General features: G+C 39.6%; 1 protein-coding gene across 1 annotated transcript in view; it reads left to right on the forward strand.

The window, feature by feature from the left end:
* The window catches only part of ALK (ALK receptor tyrosine kinase), a 662,750-nt gene that overhangs the window by 206,917 nt on the left and 433,300 nt on the right, over nt 1-22,533 (forward strand). Inside the window, exon 3 of the mRNA XM_070512354.1 lies at nt 477-641. Coding sequence (XP_070368455.1) covers nt 477-641 — 165 coding nt within the window. The remainder of the gene's footprint in view (nt 1-476; nt 642-22,533) is intronic.

Consider the following 22,533-nt stretch of genomic DNA (forward strand, 5'->3'; position numbering starts at 1 on the left):
ACCGGTAGATATTATCATCTCCAATGTACAGGTAAGGAAATTTGAGGTCAGAAAGGTAAGTTTCTTGCCTGGAATCACCCAGTTGGTAAATGGCAGAGCCAGACTTACATTCAGACCTATCTGGTTGCAAAGCCGGGCTCTACCCATTTGACCTCAGGGCCTCTCCACGTCACCAGCTAATCTCATAGGATGCAGAGCTCCTCGTGGTCAACCTGTTGGCTTTCTTTTTTTTTTTTTTACTTGCCTTCTCTGAGGACTCCTTCCATAATCTGAATTATGCAAAGAACACTTTTTCTCTCCTAGTCCCCTTTTCCCCAATAGGAGCCTAGCCACCTGCGGAATTGGCAGCTCACCACCCCTAGATAGGGTGAAGGTTGTGGATGAGATGAAGGCTAACTTCCTGAGGTGGAGGGATGGGGCTGGAAGGTGGTGTTTGGGAGACAGCTTGCTCCACTGACCTTTGGCTCTCGTTGCAGGTCTGGAGTGCAGCTTTGACCTCCCCTGTGAGCTAGAGTATTCCCCTCCATTGCACGACCTTGGGAATCAGAGCTGGTCCTGGCGCCGCGTCCCCTCCGAGGAGGCCTCCCAGATGGACCTGTTGGATGGACCTGAGGCAGAGCATTCCAAAGAGATGCCCAGAGGTAAGGGTAGAGGCCACTGTGAAGTGTCCTGGATCGGTCGGGACAGGGCTGGGACATCTATTTCTGTTTGATATTTTGAGGCTTGCCCACCTCTGCTCTATCCTTTTTCCCTTAAAACCTGTTTTTAATATCTATGCTTCTGCATGTCTTCTTGGGCTGCACAAGGAAAGGAGAATGCAAGTCCAGTTTCAAAATCAATCCAACCCTTTACTTTCTTACTAAGCAAATAGGATTTATAATTCTCTTTCATGCAGATTTCCCAATGTAAGATGCAGGAGAAAGTGCTAATCTGTTTGTTCATTTGAATAGGGTTGCCATATAAAATACAGGACATCCAGTTAAATTTGAGGTTCAGGTAAACAACAAATGATTTTTTAGTATAAGTATGTCTCATGCAATAGTTGGGAGATACTTATACTTAAAAATTATTCCAATTATACAGAAATATTCGAATATAATTGAGTGTCCTGCATTTTTATTTGCTAAATCCGGCAACCCTAATTTGGAAGATATTGTATAACTGGCTTAAATGTTAGTTTCAAAGTCATTACTGAATATTCAGGCTGAATATTAGCTTTGCAAGGTGCTTCCGGAAGTCCTGAGCTGTTTATGAACATCTTCTGAATGATCAGGGACTGGAAAAGGTAGGTTCTGGATAAGTGGTGGGTTATTTTAAGTATTTGCTGAGTTTTTAAGAGAGAGATGTGGAGGCACTAAGCCCTAGTCCTGCCTTCAGGTCCCTCTGAGGTAAATCTTAGAGCTCCGAATTCCTTGGACCCAGAAAACTCTACTGAGCCAGAACTGGCAGCCTATGGTTCTGGCTTTTAGGAAGAAATAACAACTGACATGGTAATAGACTTACTGGACATTCAAAGTAGTACTTTCACTTTGCAAAGCCCTTCCACCTGCACTGTCTCATTGGATTCCAGTTTTGTGAAGGAGGCAGGGCAGATGAAAAAGCCAGGGCTCAGGGAGGGGAAGTGACTTGGTGAAGATCACACAGCTTGTACATGTGTGTCCAGGTCTAGATGTCTGCTGTGATGCATCGTGGACAAGGACACGGTCTACCACATCGTGTTTCTGTCTTTGTAACATTGGCTATGGTGAAAGCCTTCCCTGGACCCAGTTCTTTGGGAAAATTATCTCAGGCTCATGCTGCTGAGAATCTAACAGGGATGGGGCTCAGGTAAGCTCATGGGGAAGGTTGGAGGTGGCACAAAACTAATTAATGCTCTCAGGCTTCTACACCAGCCTCGAACCTTGAACTGTGAGACACATTTCCTTTCTACACACTCTCCCAGGCTGACCTTTTCTGTTTTTATGACTCTCTTGCAATTGCTTGGTCTTGATTTATATTTTAAGTTGCTTTCACCTGGTTACTGATGTGTTTTGTGGTGTGTGTGTGTGTGTGTGTGTGTGTGTGTGTAGGTAAGTGGCTCAACCCGAGAGTGCCTCTGAATCTTCTGAAGAATTTGTGAAAAAATACTGCCTGGGCCCCACAGCCTGAGATTCTGATTTAATAAATGTGAGATGGAGCCTAGAAATATGTATATTTTTAAATGTGCAAAAAAGTAGATAGAACATATATACATATGGGTTAAAGATTACAATAAAATCGACGCAGTGTTCTCACCACCAAGTGTAAGAATTTGACTATTGTCAGTCCCTCTTCTGTCTTCCACCTAGATCAAACTCTCTCCCTCCCCTGAGATAGCCCACTAGCCTGCATTTTCTGTTAATCATTCATTTTCTTTTCTTTATGGGCTTACCACTTATGTATTGAGCCCCAAACAACATATTGATTAGGTTTGCAACCTGTTATATAAATGGAATAATACTGGCATTTTGTGATTTGCCCATTTTGATGCATGTAGCTGTGGTTCATTTGGTTTTTAATCCCTTGCATTAAAATACCACAATTTATCTCTTCTACTGTCATTAGACATTTGGGTTGTTTCCAGGTTTTTATTATTACCAACAACACCACTGTAAGCATTTCTGTACATGTCTCTTGGTGCGTGTGCATGTCCAAGAGTTTCCCTAGAGCATAGAAGTAGGAGGGAATTGCTGGGTCTTGGGGTGCAGCTTCCATTTCAATAGGTAATACCAGTCTATTTTCCAAAGTGATGACACTGAGGTATACTCCCACTAGTGATGTATTAGTATTCCTCCCCAGGACTGTACATCCTCGCCAGCACCTAGAATTGTCAGGCTTTGTCATTTTTGTCCATCTAGTGCATAAAATACACTATCTCATTGCAGCTTCAGTTTCCATGGGACCTTGTTATTGTATGTTTTTATAAGTTTCTCAGGTGAATCTGAGGCATAGCTAGATTATTACTATTAATGTGGATGCCCTTTCAGACTTACGCCCATTCAACTACCCCTAAGGATATCTCTGGATCCGAATTTCTAACTTCTAGAAACAGTCCTGGCAGTACATGCATTTTTAGTCATTGTAGATTTTTTTAATTTCATAACTATTGAATTGTGGTCACAGTTCAGTGAGATCAGGAGAGAGGGACAAGTGGCAATTGTCCACAGACTTTGTGGAGTCAGACTTTATAACTTTGAAAGTCAGTGCTTTTTAAATTTTTAAACAATTTTTTAAACAGTGCCCATAGATTGTGCATTGCCACTCTCTGACCTGTTTCTCCTCCTCCACCCTCTATCTTGTGATCTCTGGTGTCTGCATGTTACACTGAGAGCTGTGAGAAGAAAAATGGAAGAAGGAGAGGAGGGGAGGAAGAAATAAATGCTCACGTCTCAATGTTCCTGAATGTGGAAATATATCGATGCCTTTGTGTTTTTAAAAAGCTGGGTCCCCAGGGTCAGGACATGCACTGAATGTGAACCTTTTTCCATTAGACAAGGGACCAGCCTCCCAGCCTTTGTAGAGACACTTCTGGAATGTCACTGACAAGTGTTCAGAACTTCCAGTAATGGGCCAGTCATTGCTTTTTGAGTCAACTGATCACATCACTACCTGTTCCCTGAAGTAGAGTTGCTCCTCATGAAGCAGGCTGATGTATCTTAATGTCCCTTGACCTTCAGGGAAAGAGGTAAAGGTGAAGTGAGAGAAAATGATGCGCCCAATTTACACAATAGCAAAGCAAGGACCTACATCCCAGTCCTAATGCTCAACTCTTTAGAATCTCACTTTCTCTGTCATTTTTGCAGAAAGGATGCTGATGGTGGAGCTAGAAGGAGTGATGGGTGATCTTTAGGCTAGTGTAGTCACCAGAGGTTTTTTTTTTTTTAACTCAACATTTATTAGTTGGACGGTATTTAGACTCTACTGCAATATTTCTTGCCAGGGGATATAGAAGGGCCAGAAAAAGGCAGTGAGATAATACCAATCATAGATAATGAACTGTAAGAGTATAAATTGTGAATGATTTTAATTTATGGCCTCTGTAGCTGAGAATAATAAGGGAGATACAATTCAGAGCAGCAAGATAATAAAAAGTGATGATCTTGATGGAACACAATATTACAAATTAATAAAATCTTGAGGAATAATCAAGTTGAGGCATTCTGACTTTTTAAGAAGTGCCAGGGACATGTTTGATGTATACTACTTCCGGTGTTTTGGAATGTAGTTAAGGGAACATATTTTTCTTCTCCAGCAAGACAAGATTTTGATCTCTAGCATGAACCCTAGCTTGGAAATGGAAAATGGATCGGCAGCCCCTCCCCAACTCCTCGCTCATATGCACGTAGAGGAAGAATGGGAGTAGACTCAGCTGGGAGGGCTGACATTCTTCCTGTATCAACTCAAGTCTCTTCCAGGGCACTGATTTTCAAGTTCTTGCTTTTTTTATTTTGTTTCTGGTGGAGGTCCTAGATGGAACTCTGCTACTGAGATTATTCTGTTTATCAAGATGACTTAGTTTTCAAAAGGTTGAGAAACACTGTCCTGGAGTTCTGGAATGGCTAACAATGTCACCACAGATGACTGGGTTACTGCAATGCCAGAATAGAGTCATTCAGACTTTTAGTCCACTCCTGTTGTACCTTTGTGTCTTAGTTTCTTGTAGTTGCTGTAACAAATTAACACAAACTGGGTCACTTAAAATAACAGAAATGTATTCTCTCACAGTTCTGGAAGCCAGCAGTCCAAAATCAAGTGAAGGGTTGGTACCCTCTGGAGGCTTTGCAGGAATATCCATTCCATGCCTCTTTCCTGGCTTCTGGTGATTGCTGGTAATCTCTGGTGTGCCTTGGCTTATAAATGCATCACTCCAATTTCTGCCTCCATCTTCACATGGCATTCTTTTCTGGGACTCTGTATCTCAAATTTGTCTCTTATAGGGACACATGTCACTGTATTTAGGTCCCACCTTAAATGTAGCCTGATTTCATCTCAAGATGCTTGATTATATCTGCAAAAACCTTGTTTCCAAATAAGATCACCTTCACAGGTGCCAGAGATTAGGACTTGGGCGTATCTTTTGGTGACCATTATTCAATTCACTACACATGATTTTTCTCTACTTACATGAGGGTTGGCATATGGATCCTGTGTGTCTCTCCCTGCATCTGTGGGCTGTGGATTCTTAGACTCTTCAAGAAGTTAGATTAGGCAGGTTCAGAGGAGTCGAGATTAATATCAGCATTTCTCATTATTCCTTCAATTCCTTCCCCTGCCCAAAGGGTCTGTAATATTCTGAAAAGAGTCCTTGAACACTTCTCAAGCAGACTCCATCCCAGGGGTAGCTGGAACCTGGGCTACCTTTTGAGCTGCAGATGCAGGCTTGACAGGAAATTTCTCTCAGGATACAGCTCCCTTTGCACTTGCAGTCACTGGAGGCTGCAGCTGGCTGACTGAGTTGGCTCTAAGTCTCATGCTCTGACCCTTGACCCTTTGTGGTGTTGATAGACAACTGGTGTGATGAAAGTCTACCCAGTACTTCTTCCTTCATCCAGAAACTTATCATTAGCTGCCCATTTCTGCCCTAAGGCTTTATTGGCTCATTGACTGGGACCCCATAAATTCACCTCGTCAGTCATTGACACACCTACATGTGAGTGGGTTCACAGATCTTTCTGGAGAGCAAGTTCCATAGATGAGTAAGGGAGGAGATGGCATGAGGATAGGCTGTCAGTGAGAAGGCAGTGACGAGTCACTGAGAGCATGATCTCGGGCTTTGCCCTGGAAACACCCTTCTTGTCACTGCCCCGCACTGTTGTAGAGGTGCACTGTGCTAGTGTTGGCTTAAAGTCAGGTGGTTAGAGCCCTCAGGGTTTAGTGGTCACCTTTAAGATAACCCGGTTAATGAGAGAGTCAATAATTGCTCACCTCATGTTGTCTGTATAAGCAGCCTTTAGCAAAGACCTCTGGTTTTGGAAGGATGTGGAAGCTGGAAGAGCAGTCAGGAGAGACAGGCAAACTGGAATAGAAGAAAAATGTAATTGGAGTGACAGATTTATATACACACCCACATAGACACACACACATACGTACATACACACATACATATTCTGGGACAGAACAATGTTCCTTTCTTTTCACTTATTTCAAGTGGGATGACCCAAACTGGGACTATCCATGCCAAGTGTTCATGGGTTCCGGCCTCCAGAAGCTCCCTTCCTCTGTTCACTTTGTCTACTAGGAAGTTTCTGTTTTAAGGCAGTGGTCTCTAAATTTTATTTTATTGTGTGCCCCATCAGTAAAATATTTCTGAGCATACACCCCTACTATGTATATAGTCATCAATTATATGCATATATTTGTTCCTAACTGTGGAATATTGTTAGTAAAACTTAAGTTCTTTCTTAATTCTTTAGATAAAAATAAATGTTGTCATTGACAGACTTTGGAGACAACAGCAGGACATCTGTCCTCTATGGGATTCGACTTCCAGGTTCGCTAAGACATCTCATTCTGGCCCCAGGGTCACTGATGTCTCTTCCTTTTCCAGTCCTTTAAAAAGCCTCCTGGTCAGGTTTCTTCCTATGCACTCACTTCCCATCAGCTGGGCTGTGCTAGCCGGGCACTTCTTCACCAGGAAGGCCTTGCAGACAGATCTGGCCCCTGTAGGATCTCTGACTCTTAAGTTTCAAAGACCATTTAGTCTGTTTTCTCAGAATCTACATGGTTTGAGAGGAAAGAAATCACTTCTGGGCTGCGTGCTACTAACAATACTGACTCACCTTCAAAAATCAAAGATACCTTTCTCATAGAAATTCTTGTTTCCATTTCAACTGATAGACCTAAGGTACTGGGTTGCAACCAAGTATTTCCTACTGGCTTTTCTAAAAAAATTTCTTGTTGGTGTTGTTTATGGTGGTGAAAAATTAGAAATAATTTAAATGCTCAAACAATAAGGAATTAGTTAAATAAAATGTAGTATACCTGAAATATTATGGAGCCATTACATTTATGGTATGTAAAAATATTTAATAATTTGAGAAAGTATTCAAGGCTTATTATTAGATTTAAAAAATAGATTAAACCATGTGTGTTATATAACTTCTTTTGCAAAAGAGAAAACCATATATATACATTAGGAAAAAAGCCTATGAGAAAATATACCAACATAGTGGCAGAAGTTATTTCTAGATGACTGAATTATCAGTGATTTTTATTTTCTCCTAGTGCTTTTGGTATTTTCCAAATTTGAGTCCATGAACGTGCATTACTTTTACAATAAGATAAAACACATTATTTTTTAATGCAAGGGGATCAAAAATTCTCATTTGAGGCTATATTCTATTAAATTATTTCATACTTCTTTTGCAGAAAAAAGCATTTAACTCTTTTCTGCCACAACAACAACCAAAAAAGCCAGAATTATTGACTGGAGTGAGATAGAAAAGTAGACAGACAAGCAAATTGCTTTCCCACCTGCTTGGGTAGGGTACAGGGCACCAGCAATTCACATCGGCTCACAAATCCAGAGTGCCCCCACCCAACCCTCTTTCTTCTTGTCTTATTCTTGAAGGGTGGGAAAGGGAGATTGTAGGAACCAAATGTGCGGCAGCTCAGGAATGTACCCAGGGACCAAGGGGAGCGCATAAGCAGTAGTGACACAAACATGTCCTATTTTGATTCAGTCTTTGCCCCTTCAGACATATCAGAAGGGTTCCAGGTGATCATGCCTTTCATTTGAGCATAACTTCTCATCATAAGATCACTGGGGGGATTTGTAGCCTCTTATCCCTGCTTCTCTTCTGGAACTCACCATGAGAGGCCACGTTAGTTCTTTGGTTTTGTTTGCAGAAGTGTGTCCTTCATCTCCCAAGCAATGAGGTAACCAGGTCTTAGATCTTGACACTTGAGTAATCCCTTCAATAAGATGTGACTTGTGATTCATTTATCCTAATGAGATTCTGGTACCAACCTGGCAGCTGGAACTTGAGCTCCAGAGAGTGACTCAATGAGCTGGCATGCTTGCCTAAGGAATGGGTTGTCTGGTGAAGTATTTCCCACCTCCCCATCATGATGGGCCTCTCCCAGGGTATTGCCTTCTCTGCCTTTGAAGGAAAGTCTTCAGTGGGAGGGTATGCATTATGGTCGTTTGGTGAGCATTACACCCTTCCTAAGTAGAACCTAACAACCTTGCCCGTAGGGCGATGGGGAGGTAGGCATGTGGAAAAAGGAAAGCAGGATAAGTGTTGGAGGGAGAAGGGACCTGAGTTCTCATTCCAGCTCTCCATAAGAGACATCACTTACCTCTTTGGTCCTTGGGTTCCTCATCTGTAAGACAAAAGTCTTAGACTAGATTGTCACTAAGCCTATTTCTTGCTCTGATATAAGATTGGGGTTAGACATATCCATTGCAAAGGATGGCAATGTACCAGGCACAAAATCTGTTAGCTATAGAAATTCCTACCAGCTTTGAGAGAGATACCCATCCTTGGCCATGGCTTCTGTAAGTCTCACAGCCCCATGGCTCAGGTCACTCTTTGGACCACAGTGTCAAGATGTGAGCATTGCCTCTAGAAACCTGGGTGCCTGGACAGAAGAAAGAGGAGCTCCTGTGCCAATTAGCCCTTTAGTATAGAGGAATTTCTCAGGTTAGCTCCTTGAGGCTAGAGAGCCTGAGGAGAGTTAGCAGCATAGTGCCGTGGGCTAGTGTGGCACATAAAACGAGGCGGCCCAAAGAAGTCCCAATCTCAGGAACCTGTGACTGTCTTGCCTTACATGGGAAAAGGGGCTTTGCAGATGCGATTATCCTGGATTGTCCGGGTGGGCCCAATGGAATCACAGGGGTCCAAATAAGTGAAATAGGGAAGCAGCAGAGCCAGAGTCAGAGAAGATGTAACAGTGGAAGCAGAGGTCAGAGAGAGAGAGAGATTTCAAAATCATTTAATTATGTGCTAGTTTGTAACAATTTTTATTTATTCTTTGAATCATATATCCCTTCATTAAGCCATCAATTGGTAAGCCCCTAGTGAATGCAGGACCCCGCAGGTTAAAATCTCAGTCAAAGGATCTAAAATCAAAGCGAGACAGTTCCATGTAAAGTGGTAGCACAGCAGCTGCTTGTGTTGAAGCTGGAGGAATAGACCGTGAGAGAAGGTATGCAGGCAGCTTCTGGAGTCTGGAAAAGGCAAGAAAATGGACGCTTCCTAAAATTTCACCCAGACGGAACACAGCCCCGCCAATCCATTTTAGACGTCTGACCTCCAGAACTGTAAGATAATAAATTTGTATTGTCTTAAGTCACTGAGTTTCTGGTAATTTGTTACAGCAGGAATCAGAAAGTAATACAGCTAGTCTTGACCAAGTTTGGAGGGAAAGTGTATGCTCTCAGGGCACCATTCTCAAAAGGGCAGGGCTCAGAGGACTGACTGGGCCTTAGAGACACGCTTCTTTGTAGTTATTGTAGAAGGTGCTCAATGAGTCATTGCTGGGAGCGTAGTCTATTAACTGTCCCCTCCACTGGGAACAGAACAGACATCTCTGGACTAGAAATGGAACAGAAATAGCAATAGCAGGAGCTGAGGCTGGAAGCATGCAGCTCTTGTAGGTAAGAAGGACTGAAGGCACCCCCAGCAGGAGCCTGAAATGGTGGAGCTTGGGTGAGCCTACCTTGCCCGAGGAAGGAACCCGTGATGCTGCCCAGGACAGTTTCTGCAAAGCTCCAGTATGAGCTGGCTGAAGGCAGCGAAACCACACACAGCGGGCCTGCAGCCAGCTGCCATCAGCTCAGAGACTGGCCTTGGGCTCTGTCCCAAATAAAACTAGCAAGAGCTATAGTCTGCAAAGTGCTTTTCCATCCGTGATCACATTTGTTTCTCACAACACAGAAAGATAGGTATTACTAGTGTCCCTGACATATAGATTGTTAACTGAGGCTAAATAGTAAGCTCCAAAGACTTACTGAGTTTTTCCTCATTCATTGTGGTGTCCCAAGAGCCCAAGGCCCAGTATAAAATAGAAATTCATCAAATATTTCTTGACCCATAGTTGGAAGCTTACAGAGATGAAAAAGGTTTGCTCAAGTCTGCAAAGCCAGTATGTGGCAGAGCCAGACCTTGAATTCTGGTTTTTAAACACTGAATCTCATGTTCCTTCCATTATATAAAACTCTTCCTAAAACAATGTTTCCCATGCCTACTGCTATGTAAGACTTACCCTCATTAAATGTCTGGCAGTGCATTCAGAGTTCAGGGTATTGTCCACATACCCATGATGCTGGGGAGACTCACTCTGTTCTATGACATAACCAAATTATATTTCCTGTGGTATCTGGTAAGGGCAGTGTCTTCAGAAGGTCTTGGAAAGCTCACTCTCACCTATGTCTTCTTTGCAGACGGCTAGGGCAAGAAGTGCTGCGTAAGGCAGCCACAGCATGAAGCTTGCCATCCAGGCTACACAGTGATGCAATCAGTGTGAGAAGGTGGAATCAGATTACTGCAACCAGCCCTGCCCTTTTAGAAATGGAAGGGGCATTGTGCTGAGAATCAGGAGTGGTGGGTTTGCATTGGCAGACATGTGACCTCAGGTCTCAGTTTTCCAATTGGTAAATTGAGTGGGCAGGACTAGATAATTTCTTAGAGTATGTGAGGCTGTCTTTCTGATTTCCTACTTCCTCCTATTAAGAACCTTTTATTAGTATTATCTGGAGTTTTTAGCCTCACTGATTTCTAAGTATCAAATGGTTCAGATAAGATACATCTTAAAGAAATATGGGCTCTGTTTAAGAAAAGCCATAAACTGCTCTGAATTTATGCTTGAAGAGAATTGAAGGAAAGCCAGGATCTTGAAAAGAGGAATAAAATAGAATTCTCTTGAATGGGGATACCTGTAGTGTAATTCTACTTAAGAGTGGAAACATAATCTTTACTCATTCAAGATGGAGAAAGACTGGTTCAGTGTAAGTTGAAGAGAGATCTGTGGGTCATTCTACTTCTGTGGCTCTCTCTCCTGACTTGCTATAAAAATCAATGGCAATAATGCACAAGAGACCACTCTGTAAACAGGAAAATGGCATAGTAGAGTATCGCGTAGCCTAGCCTGACAGCAGTCATCCCAGCCACGGCAGCCTGAAGCAAGGGGTTCTACTCTGTCTTGATTTAAGAATCTTGATCATAAAAGGGAATAGGTGTATTTGGCCCAGGTATCCGTGTATAACATATCTAGGAGTGTTTTTAAACTTAAGACTTTTTGGACATGACAAAAGAATTTGCCACGAATGACTGAGCCCACCTGTGATGGTAATCATGCACATTTACGAATGGAATTGTGGTAGGCACTGAAGAATACACAAGGGTTCAGATCTCAGTGTCTAGTTCTCTCCACTCAAGTATTGGCAAGAACCTTTAACCTGGGTGGCTATGGTGATAGGTTATTCTTATCTAAAGCATTATGATCTATTTTGATTCTTTCCACTTCTTGCTTTGGGATTCCTAGTACTGATTGCTAGTCTGACTTGATCAAAACGTGTTTGTTGGGTATCAGGTCTTTCTTAGTTGATTTTTATGGAAGCTGTTATTATGCTGTATGTAGGATTTACTTGTTATTGAAACTGGTTACATGCATGGTGTGGCAGTTTCCTGTGTCGCTAGAGTACCCTGAACTGCACTTGTGTTCTCTTTAGCAACTGTCTTCTCTCTGATGTGATCAGCATTCTTTGCACCTGAAAGCAGTAGAGGAGATATTTGAAATATTTTGTTGCAAATAAGAGATTATTGCAAGGTACTTAAAGTGAGAATGATCTTATCATTGCAAAGCAGATAGACATTAAATTCACTTCTGCAACAACAGCATAGGATGCTCCTATTTAATACGGTCATCTGTGACATTGCTTGGGTTACACAAATATAAAGTATTATTAAGGTATCACTCCTTAGATTATATACTACCCCTCTCCTAAGAATTCTTTTTCTCCATTTATTCATATGATGTTTTTATATTCAGAAGATTTCCTTTTCATAGTGGTGTATACTCAGGGAGCTGAGTGTGGGAGAGCTCAGAGCAGTTGCTGCTATCCCTCCCATGTCCAAGCTCTAAACTCAGATTATATCCTATTTGGAGCCTTTAACTATAAGTTATATCAAGAGCACTGAGAATATCTTAAAAAAAAAGAGAGAGAAATCAAAATAATGCTTTCAAGATGAGGATTTGGGAGAAGGTAAGAGTCTCAATTCTTTTGGCTTGGAAACCCTTCAGAGATCACTCACAATTTTCCAGCCATCACACCAGTGCCTCGTTCCTTTCTCCTATTTTTTTGGCTCTTACTTTTCCCTCTCTCTCCTCTTCCTGTGTCCTCTGTTCCTCTTCCCTCCTCAACCTCTCTTTCTGCTCAAAAGCTAAATGCATCCTTCCCATCTACAACTCTGAAAGCAGAACAGGCAAGATCAGCAGGGTTGGCTAGCACACAGACTGGAAGTGGGCTTCCCCTAACAATAAGACCAATTCAGACCTGTTGGCCTTTTGTGTCACACATGTATAAGGATAAATTTGAGGAACAAGAGAGTTAGGTGAATTCTAGAAGTCCTCTGCTCCATGAAGAAATAATTAAAATAAAAACCTCATGTAATAGAAAAATAGCTGGGTCAATTGGCTTCTTTATCTCTGGGATCAAAGGCAAGATGGAAAATCAGTGTCCTTCAAAAGAGAACCAGGTGCCTAGATGGAGTGAAAGAAGGATCCTGATGGAATCCTATGTCTTTCAGAGGGATTTAGACATTGAGTTTCTGCAGGAAAACTAATTAACAGTACTCTTCCCAACACCCCACCATCAGCAGCAGCCCACAACTTTTTTAAAATTCATGCTTCCATAAATCCATGAGTAAGTCATTGAGCCCATTTACCCTGGAAAAGGGGGAAAAACTAAAGTGAAAATAGAGGAGAAACAACCAAAGACCATCTTTTGTGTGAGCATGTTGGGCCAACTCTAGATAAAGGACTTAGCCTGCACTAAGGAGGGCCAGGAATGAGGGAAGAAAAGGCAACAGGAGCCAATGTTAAGGGACCAGCTAGGCTATATGGCACCTCTGTGTGAATTAGAAAAAACTTGCCTCCTCCAGGTGAGGAATTAGGAAAAGATGCCTCTTCTGGTTGGATGCAGCCAGTGCTACAACTCGTAGCTTGACAAGCAGAGCATGAGCTGAATCTCAGCCCCACTCGATCCCTCACTCAACACATTTGTGCAGGTTACAAATCACCCAACTGTGTACAATGACCCCATCAGTGTTTTTATCAAGGGCTTACTTTATGCTAAGCACTTATCATACATTGCCTTATATGATTCTTATGATAACCCCATAAAATAGTTTCAGAAACGTGAATATCCATGTTTCAGACTAATAAAGTGAGATTCAAACAAGTAAGGTGAGGCAGGACTTCCAGCTATGGCCAAGTGAAGAATTGGCAAATTCTCTCCCTAAAAAGCAGCCGAAAAGGTGGAAAAAGTTGACAAAAACAACCATTTTTAAGTATCTGAAAATTGACCAAATAAGTATAACAATTTGAGAAGCATTTGTACTTAAGAAACTGCGGAAGTTCTATCTTCCCTACAATGTGTGGTTGCAGATGAGACCCTGGTAAGAATCATGGGATTCTGTGGCATTCTCATGTGGTGCTTCTCCTGTCTGCCTTACTCAGCCTGAACAGAGGTCCTGACAAAGTAGGGTACACCATGAAGATCAACAGCTTCTATACTGCAATCCAAGGGGGCTCCCTTGATTTGGAGGATGGGATAGAATACATGTCCAGCAGTGTTGTAGGTGAAAGTGATAATCTATGATTCAACTGGCCTGAAGCTCAGTCATGGTTGGGGCAGGCATATTCATGGTGGAGACTGTGTATATTCCCAATGGAGGTGGGAAACAATCCCAGCTAGCCACAACTTTCTAGCCAACCCTAAGACTGCATGTAGATACAGAGTAGACATGAAATAAATCAACATCCTAAGCATTGAACACACTCTCTTATGCACACACAGATCTATTGGCAAAAGACACAAGTCGTACTGGTTTAAGGTGTTTGAGCACATCCTTTGTCAAAATATTTGCAGACCTCTAAGCTACACACAGATGACCCATAGAAAGCCAGGATTAAAAATAAAAACAAGAACATTTTAAAAAACAAACTGAACAGAGACATCAGCAGCCACACACTACAGGGAAGACAGATTTTTGCAGATATAGATTGGCTAAGTTATTAAACAAAGAAACAAACTAACAGTAAATATTAACGTAAATCCTTCAGGCTGAAATGAAATCATACCAGTAAATAACTTGAATCCACAGGAAGCAATGAAGAACACCAGAAATAGTAAATAAGCAGATTAATATAAAAGACTCAATAAAAATGTTTTTTCTTATTTATTTTCTTAACATCTTTGAAAGACAAAAGATTACATAAATGCACAAAGCTATATTGTTGGGTTGACATATATATAAACATAATATATATGACTATATAGAGCACAAAGGTTAGGAAATGAAATGGAGCTTTATTGGAGCAAAGTTTCTGTATTTTACTGGATTTAGGTTGGTATTAATCTGAAGTAGACAGTGATAAGTTCAGATGCATGTAGCATAGGGCAACCAGTAAAAGAAAAACTTAAAAAAAAATCAACAGAAGTTTTTAAATGGTACACTGAAAAATACTTGGCACTCAAGAGAGAACAGGGGAACGAAAACACATGAGACCTATAAAAAACAAATAGCAAAAAGAAAAATGTAAACCCAACCAAATTGCTGGTTACATTAAATGTAAATAGTCCAAACATTCAATCAAAAGGCAGAGATTGTCAGACTAGACATAAAAGCAAGATCCAACTATGTGCTTTCTACAAGAGGTACACCATAGATTCAAAGACACAAATAGGTTGAAAGTAAGAGGATAGAAAATGAGATACCATGAATTTGTAACAATAAGAGAACGGGAGTAGACAAATAGACTTCGTTAATATTAGTATCAAACAAATAGACTTTAGGACAAGAAACATTACTAAGGAAAAGATGGACATTTTTTAATGATAAAAGAGTCAATTCACCAGGAAGACATAACAATTATAAATATATATGTATCTAACAACGGAGCCTCCAAACACATGAAGCAAAACTGTCGCAACTGAAGGAGAAACAGATAGTTTAACAATTATAGTTGGAGATTTTAATAACCCACTCCCAGTGATGAAAAGAGCAGCTTAACTGAAACGGAGAAGACTTGGACAATACTATCCACCAACTCAATCTAACTGACAAATATAGGAGACTCAACCCAAGGACTACAGAATACACATTCCTTTCAAGGGCACAGAGAACTTTCTTCAGGATAAACTGTATGCTAGGCCAAAAAATAAGTTTGAATATTGAATCCATACAAAATATGTTCTCCAACCACAATGGAATAAATTAGAAGTTCACAACAGAAAGAAATCTGAGAAACCCACAAATATTAGGAAATTAAGCAAATAATTCATTCTTGAAGAAATCACAAGCAAAATTAGAAAATGGTTTGGCTAAATAAAATTAAAATAAAACATATCAAAATTTATGGGATAAAACTAAAACCAAAAATGCTTAGAGAGAAATGTATCGCTTTAATGCCTACATTAGCAAAGAAGAAAAGTCTCCAATCCATAACCTAAGTTTCTGTTTCAAGAAACTGAAAAAAAAAAATTCAATGAAAACCTAAAGATTAGAGGAGAAATCAATGAAATAGAAAACAGAAAACAATAGTGAGAATCAATGAAACCAAAAGTTGGTTGTTGGAAAAGACCAACAAATTTTTTTTTTAAAGATTTTATTCTTTTCCTTTTTCTCCCCAAAGCCCCCTGGTACATAGTTGTATATTCTTCAGTGTGGGTCCTTCTAGTTGTGGCATGTGGGATGCTGCCTCAGCGTGGTTTGATGAGCAGTGCCACGTCCGTGCCCAGGATTCGAACCAACGAAACACTGGGCCGCCTGCAGCGGAGCGCGTGAACTTAACCACTCAGCCACGGGGCCAGCCCCCAAAACCAACAAATTTTTAACTAGACTAACCAAGGGGAAAAAAGAGTGAGAAGACAAAACAAATTACCAAAATCAGACATGAAAAAGGGAACATCACTACTGGCCCTAAGGAAATTAAATGATTGTAGGGAAATATTATAAATATGTTTTTTGCCAATAAATTAGACAACTTAAATGAAATGGACAAATTACTAGAAAGATATCAATTATCAGAACTAATGCAAGAATAAATAGAAAAATTTGAACAGACCTATAACAAATAAATAACTTGAATTAGTAATTAAAAATCTACAAAGCGCAAACCCAGACATCTTCACTGATGAATTCTATCAAATATTTAAAGAAAAAATAATACTAATTCTTCATTTACTCTTTTAGAAAATAGAGGAATGAACACCCAACTCATTTTATGAGGCCACTCACTTTTCCCTGATACTAAAGCTAGAAAAAGACATCATCAGGAAAGAAAACCACTTGCCAATATCCTTCATGAACAGAGATACAAAAATCCTTAACAAAATGTTAGCAAACAAAATCCAGCCACATATGAAAAGGATGATGCTGTGATCAACTGGAAGTTACCCAGGAATGCAGGGTTGGTTTAACATCCACAAAGGAATTAATGTAATACACCATATTAACAGGATAAATGATGTAAACCATATGATCATCTCAAAAGACACAGAAAAATCTTTTAATAAAATTCAACATCGATTCATGATAAAATCTCTCTGCAAACTAGGAATAGCAGGGAATTTCCTAAACCTGATAAACAACATCTATAAAAAAACTCATACCTAACAATATACTTGATGAAAGACTGAAAGCTTTCCTTCAAGACTGGGAACAAGGCAAGGATGTCTGCTTTCATCACTTCTGTGCAACATTGAACCTGAACCTAGCCAGTGCAATAAGGAAAAGACAGAGAGAAAGATGAGGGAGGGAGGAAGGGAAGGAAGTAAGGAAAAAATTAAAGCCATAGAGATTAAAAAGGAAAAAGTAAAATTTTATTAGCAGATAACATGATCCTTTATTTAGAAAATCCAAAAGAATTCACAAAAACCCAAAAACTAAAAGAACAAATAAGTCACTTTAGCAAAATCACAAGATACAAAATCAATATACAAAAGTCAGTTATATTTCTATGTTCTAACAACAGACAATTCCCACAAAGGGAATTAAGAAAACAGTTCAGATGACAAAATCATCAAAAAGAAGAAGATACTTAGGAATAAATTTAACAAAAGAAGAGTAAGCCTTGCACATTGGAAATTACAGAGCATTGCTGAAAAAAATTAAGGATAATATAAATAAAAAGAGACATTACATTTTCATGGATTGGAAAATTCAATAGTGTAAGATGGTATTTCTCACCAAATTGATCTGTAAATTCAATGCAATTCCTATCAAAATCCCAGCAGGCTTTTTTGTTGTTGTTGTTGTTGTTGTAGCCTATTTTATATGAAAATGCAAAGGACCTGGAATAAATAAGACAATTTTTAAACAAGAAGAAAAAATGACAGAATTTGGAGGACTTATGCTACCTAATTTCAAAACTTACTTTAAAGCCAAAGTAATAAAGACGCTGTGATATTGGGACAAGGAGAGGCACATGTATCGATGGAACAGAATTGAAGAGTCCAGAAATAAATCCTTACATTCATGATCAATTGATTTTTGACAAAGATGCCTAGGCAATTCAGTGGGGGAAAGGTAGACTTTTCAACAAATTGTGCTGGAATCATTGGATATCCATATACAAAAAAATAAACTTAGACCCTTATCTCACATGATATACAAAATTAACTCAGAATGAAGCATAGCTGTGAGAGCTAAATATGAGAGCTAAAACCATACAGTTTCTAGAAAAAAACTTAGGAGTTTGTGACTTTGAAACTTCGTGACTTTGGATTGGGAAAATAGTTCTTAGATAGGACACTAAAATCACAATCAATAAAAGAAAAATTGATAAATTGTACCTTATCAAAATTCAAAACTTTTGTGCTTTAAAGACACCATTATGAAAATGAAATAAGCTACAGACTAGGATAAAATATTTGCAAATCATATATTATATAAAGGACTTGTATACAGAATATATAAATAACTCTTACAATTCAATAATAAGCCTAAAAGCACAATTAAAATTGAGAATCGTATCATCCACTTCAAAGGGATTTAGATCATCCACTTCAAAGGGAATTAAACAACATAATGCACTAAAGCTCTCTTTGGCACAATGTTTGGCATATAATGAGTATTCAATAATGGCAGTGATAGTTATGACCAGAAAGGTTATCACCATTTTACAAATAAACAAGTTGAGCTCCAAAGAAGGTAAAGAACTTGCCCAAGGATACTCAGCGTATAGGTAGCAGCATGAACCAGGCTCCAGCTTGCAGTGTCCAGGGAGGATTTAGAAAATTTCATAATGAATGTCACAATGGCTGAGTAGAAGGTGCTCCTTTGGGCCATTCCATGATTTTAAGTGACCAAGAATAGGACCTCCTCCAGGGTCCCTATCCCATTAAGTTCTGCCGTCAGTGGAGATTGCTAGGGAGAGGAAGAGGGAGAAACAGCCTGCTTTAGTGGGCAACTCTCATGGTTTCACAGCTCTCACTCTCCCTCACTTAATTTTCATTGTTTTTCAACACTATTATAGTTCATTGTCAGTATTATTTCAAATAGAGAAAAATTGGAAACTACTTTAAATTCCCATTAACAGGGACCAGCCAAATTAACTAGGATTTATCCATAACAAATTTAATTACAAAATTAATACATATTGTGAAAAAATTTCAGACGGATATATGTATTGACATAGAAAGATATTGATATATAGTTAAATGAAAAATGTTGTTTGTAAAACAGTATGCGTATTTTGGCCTCATTTTGGTTTGTATATGTGTATTTAGGTATAAAAATATCCTGGAAGCATATACATCAAACCATTATCACCAGTTATTTCTGGAGAGTAGAATTTTGGTTGGAGAGCCAAGGGGAGAAAACCCTTTTGTATTGTTAGAGTTTTTTTCACATATTTCGTTTATAATTAAAGACTAAAGAAATACAACTGTTTAATGTTTTTATTTAAAAATTCGTATTTACTTCCCATTAAAAAATAAAATAAAGTGACTTAACTTAAAGTCACACAGCTAGTAAATGGCACACTCAAGATTTGGACTCAGATCTGTGTCTTCTCCACCATACCATCCTCCTTTGGAAGGGACCTGGATGAAAAATTAGGAAGTGCTTCCTGAGCATGAGGTTGTGAATCATTGATTTAATTATCAAAAGAAGCCCAGACGCTTCTGTTAGGAGACATTGAATAATAGATACTGGTCTGAAATGATTTAGGAAAGTGATGAGAGCCTTGTGAAGAAATAAGGGCGTTGCTCAAGTGACTTCTGGAAGCCCCTTTCTTATTCTTCTGTGATTCAACAGAATAAGGAAATACCATTCTGTTGATAGTATCAAATTAGATAGCAAACTTTCAAAGCATCAAGGGAAAAAGAGATCCTAGAAATAACCATCTAGTAATTCAATCCCTGTTAAAATAGTGGAACAAATATTAGGAGGAAAGAATACTATCTAGGATAATGGAATTATGAGCAATAAGCATTATGGGTTTTAAAAGAACAAATCATGCCAGACAAAGTTGATTGCTTTTTTGATTAGTAGACTAAGGGAATAGAGTAGATGTAATATATCTTGATTTTAGCAAAAGGTTTGATAGTGTCTCATGAAATTTTACTCAGGAAATTAATTGAAAATGGCCTAGAGATGAGCACTGTTGTGTGAACTTCAGCATGGTGGCAGGACAGCAGAAGAGAATGAGAAAGGGTGATGTATCATACTGAGGAGATGTGGGGCGGGGAGGTTCAGGTCAGAGGTCAGTTCTATTTAATTATTTCATTACTTCTCAGGAAGAAGTGGAGGCAGCTCTTACGTGAGTGAAATTTATCGTAGATCTTATCTGTGTGCTTTAATGAAAAACTTATTTGAAAGCTAGCAAGTCTACCTGGTTTTCAGTCCCAGGTGTAGCCTCGTTCTGGGTCCCAGGAGAAGTCTTATGGATGCAAATAATATCATGTGGTCCCATAATGAACTTCAACTCTAATTCAGAATACAATGGCCTTAGCCAAGAGCCTAACTTATCCTTGTCACCTTTCCCTTATCCTGCGTAGGTTCCCTCTCAACTCTTATTACCTGGGAGCCCTCCAACACCTCAGAGCCCAGCACTCAACCCTCTAATCAACTACTTATTACCTACTATGTGCCAGGCTCATGGTAGATATAAAGAATAAAGGGTGTCATAAATGTATAAGGCATAAAGGATAGTTTATGGTTTAGAGTAGATGACAGACACATTAAACTGGTAGTGATCATTGCTGTAATCACATTTAAACAATATTCTATGGAAAAACAGGAGGCTGAGAGTAAAATTAGATGGGGGAAATGGAGAGTTTGGGAGAGCCTGAGGTTGCTGAGGCCAGCTTCAAAGAGGAGGTGATGTTTGACCAGGGGATTAAAAGAAAGGAAAAAATGTTGTATAGGATGGGGAAGGAAAGTGCAATTCAGCCAGAGGATGGAGATAAGTTGCTCAACCTCTGTGAATGATCTGTAAAACTCTAACAGTAATCTATCAGCCCTGAGTGTTCTTGGGAGAATGAAGTAAAGAGTTATCTATATAAAACAGCACCATGCAGAACACAGAATAGAGGTTAAACAGTTGGAAGCCATTATTCTGCTGCTGTTGATGGGTCAAGGTGGGGTGGGGTTGTGGTGGGACATGAGGATGAAAAGACAGGTTTAGAGTCAACTGGTGAAGAAGGACCTTAAAATTCATATTAAGGAACCCAGACTTTAGAAGGCAGACAATGGGAAGACATTAATAGGCTTATAAACAGGGGGAGAACTTAGCCAGATCTTGTTTTGCCAACATCACTTTGATAGTGATGGATAAAAATATGGGGGAAGAGTGGCCCAAAAAAGGCCAAGAAGGGGCTACTTAAGTGACAGATGAAAACCCAAACCAGAGCAGTTGTGCTGGGAGTAGGAAAAAGGCTATGAATCTGAGGTCTGTCTTGATAGCCGAAGAAAAGAGAATCAATATTAACTTGATTGTATAGTTTTGGCAACTGGACATTTAGTAATACTATTATCTAAGAAATGGAGCTTAGAAATAGAAACAGTGGATTACAAATTTGGTTTTTTATCATCCCACAAAAAGCTTCTCTGGACTTATGCAAATCGAGGCTCTGAACTATAATGGGAATGCCATTCTCATGACTGCCTTTGTCTGTAGAAGTGAGATCTTAACAGGCTGACACTGAGCAGTCTCTCCCGGCAATAGCAGTGTTTGTAAGAGAAACATCTCTGGAGGTTTTACCTGGGGAAGAATTGGAAAAGCTGTACTAATTGGGAAGAAATAAATGAAGAACCAAGAAAGCAAGGGATTTTCCAAAGATACTACTCTCCTCTCTTTTCTCCTTCTTTTTTTGTTGTTTCAACGTAACAAATACACATTTTCAGAAATCCCTCTCAGGGTGTTTCCAGCATGGAGCCACACATTTCATTATTTCTCTACTTGACATATAGGCTAATACTAGAGAGAAGCATTATAAATATCCTGACATGAAACGTACCAGCTTATAGACTAGATCTATTTGCTATGATTTTCCTGCATCATTACATGGAACCAAGTCTAACCTTTCATAAACCCTGATGTCCAGAGTTAGATTTTGTCCTATGCTTTACTTTAACCATTAAACAGAAGAGAATGAAAAATAGTTCAAGATATTGCCTGTTTCACTGAAACCTGTTGTGAGAAGATATTCATTATATCTTAGATACGTGACGCAACTGTGAGTCACCCACAATACAATCCAGTCCTCTTGAAATGGTCCTCGTGAGGTTAAACTCAATCGAGGGAAATTGCTCCAGGATCTCACAGCTGTCATCACTGCTTGTGCTCTCTCTTGGGTAAAAGTTTCTGAGAGAATGGGGGAGGGAGTGAAGGAGGATGATGGGAAAGAGAAAGGGAGGGCGAGCAATCATTTTTGGACCAAGAATTTTCTCTCAGTCTCTTCCGTTAGAGCTTTGACTGATTATGTTTACTTTGACTCACCTGAAGTGATTAATAAGAGCATGGCTTCATGAAAGAATTTTGTGTCAGCAAAATCAAGACATTTTTACTTAAACTTTTTTCAATGTCCCAAGACGTAATCACTAGGTCATTTTGGAATCATGTTTTATGGCTGCTCAGGAAGATGAATATTATGAGTTTCAATGGGAAAGTTAGACCCACAATTTAGTCTGCTCTAATTTATGTATTGCTCTTTAAGGAAATACAGTGGTAGTTGAACATAGGTTTATGGAAAGTCAGTGTTGTTCTGAGAATGTGTTCAGTAATGGGAGTATTAGTCTAATAGTCACACTTCCTAAGAGTCGGTGTACGAATATACAAATC

This window comes from Equus asinus, chromosome 6 (genome assembly GCF_041296235.1).
Source record: "Equus asinus isolate D_3611 breed Donkey chromosome 6, EquAss-T2T_v2, whole genome shotgun sequence".
Classification (NCBI taxonomy): Eukaryota; Metazoa; Chordata; class Mammalia; order Perissodactyla; family Equidae; genus Equus; species Equus asinus.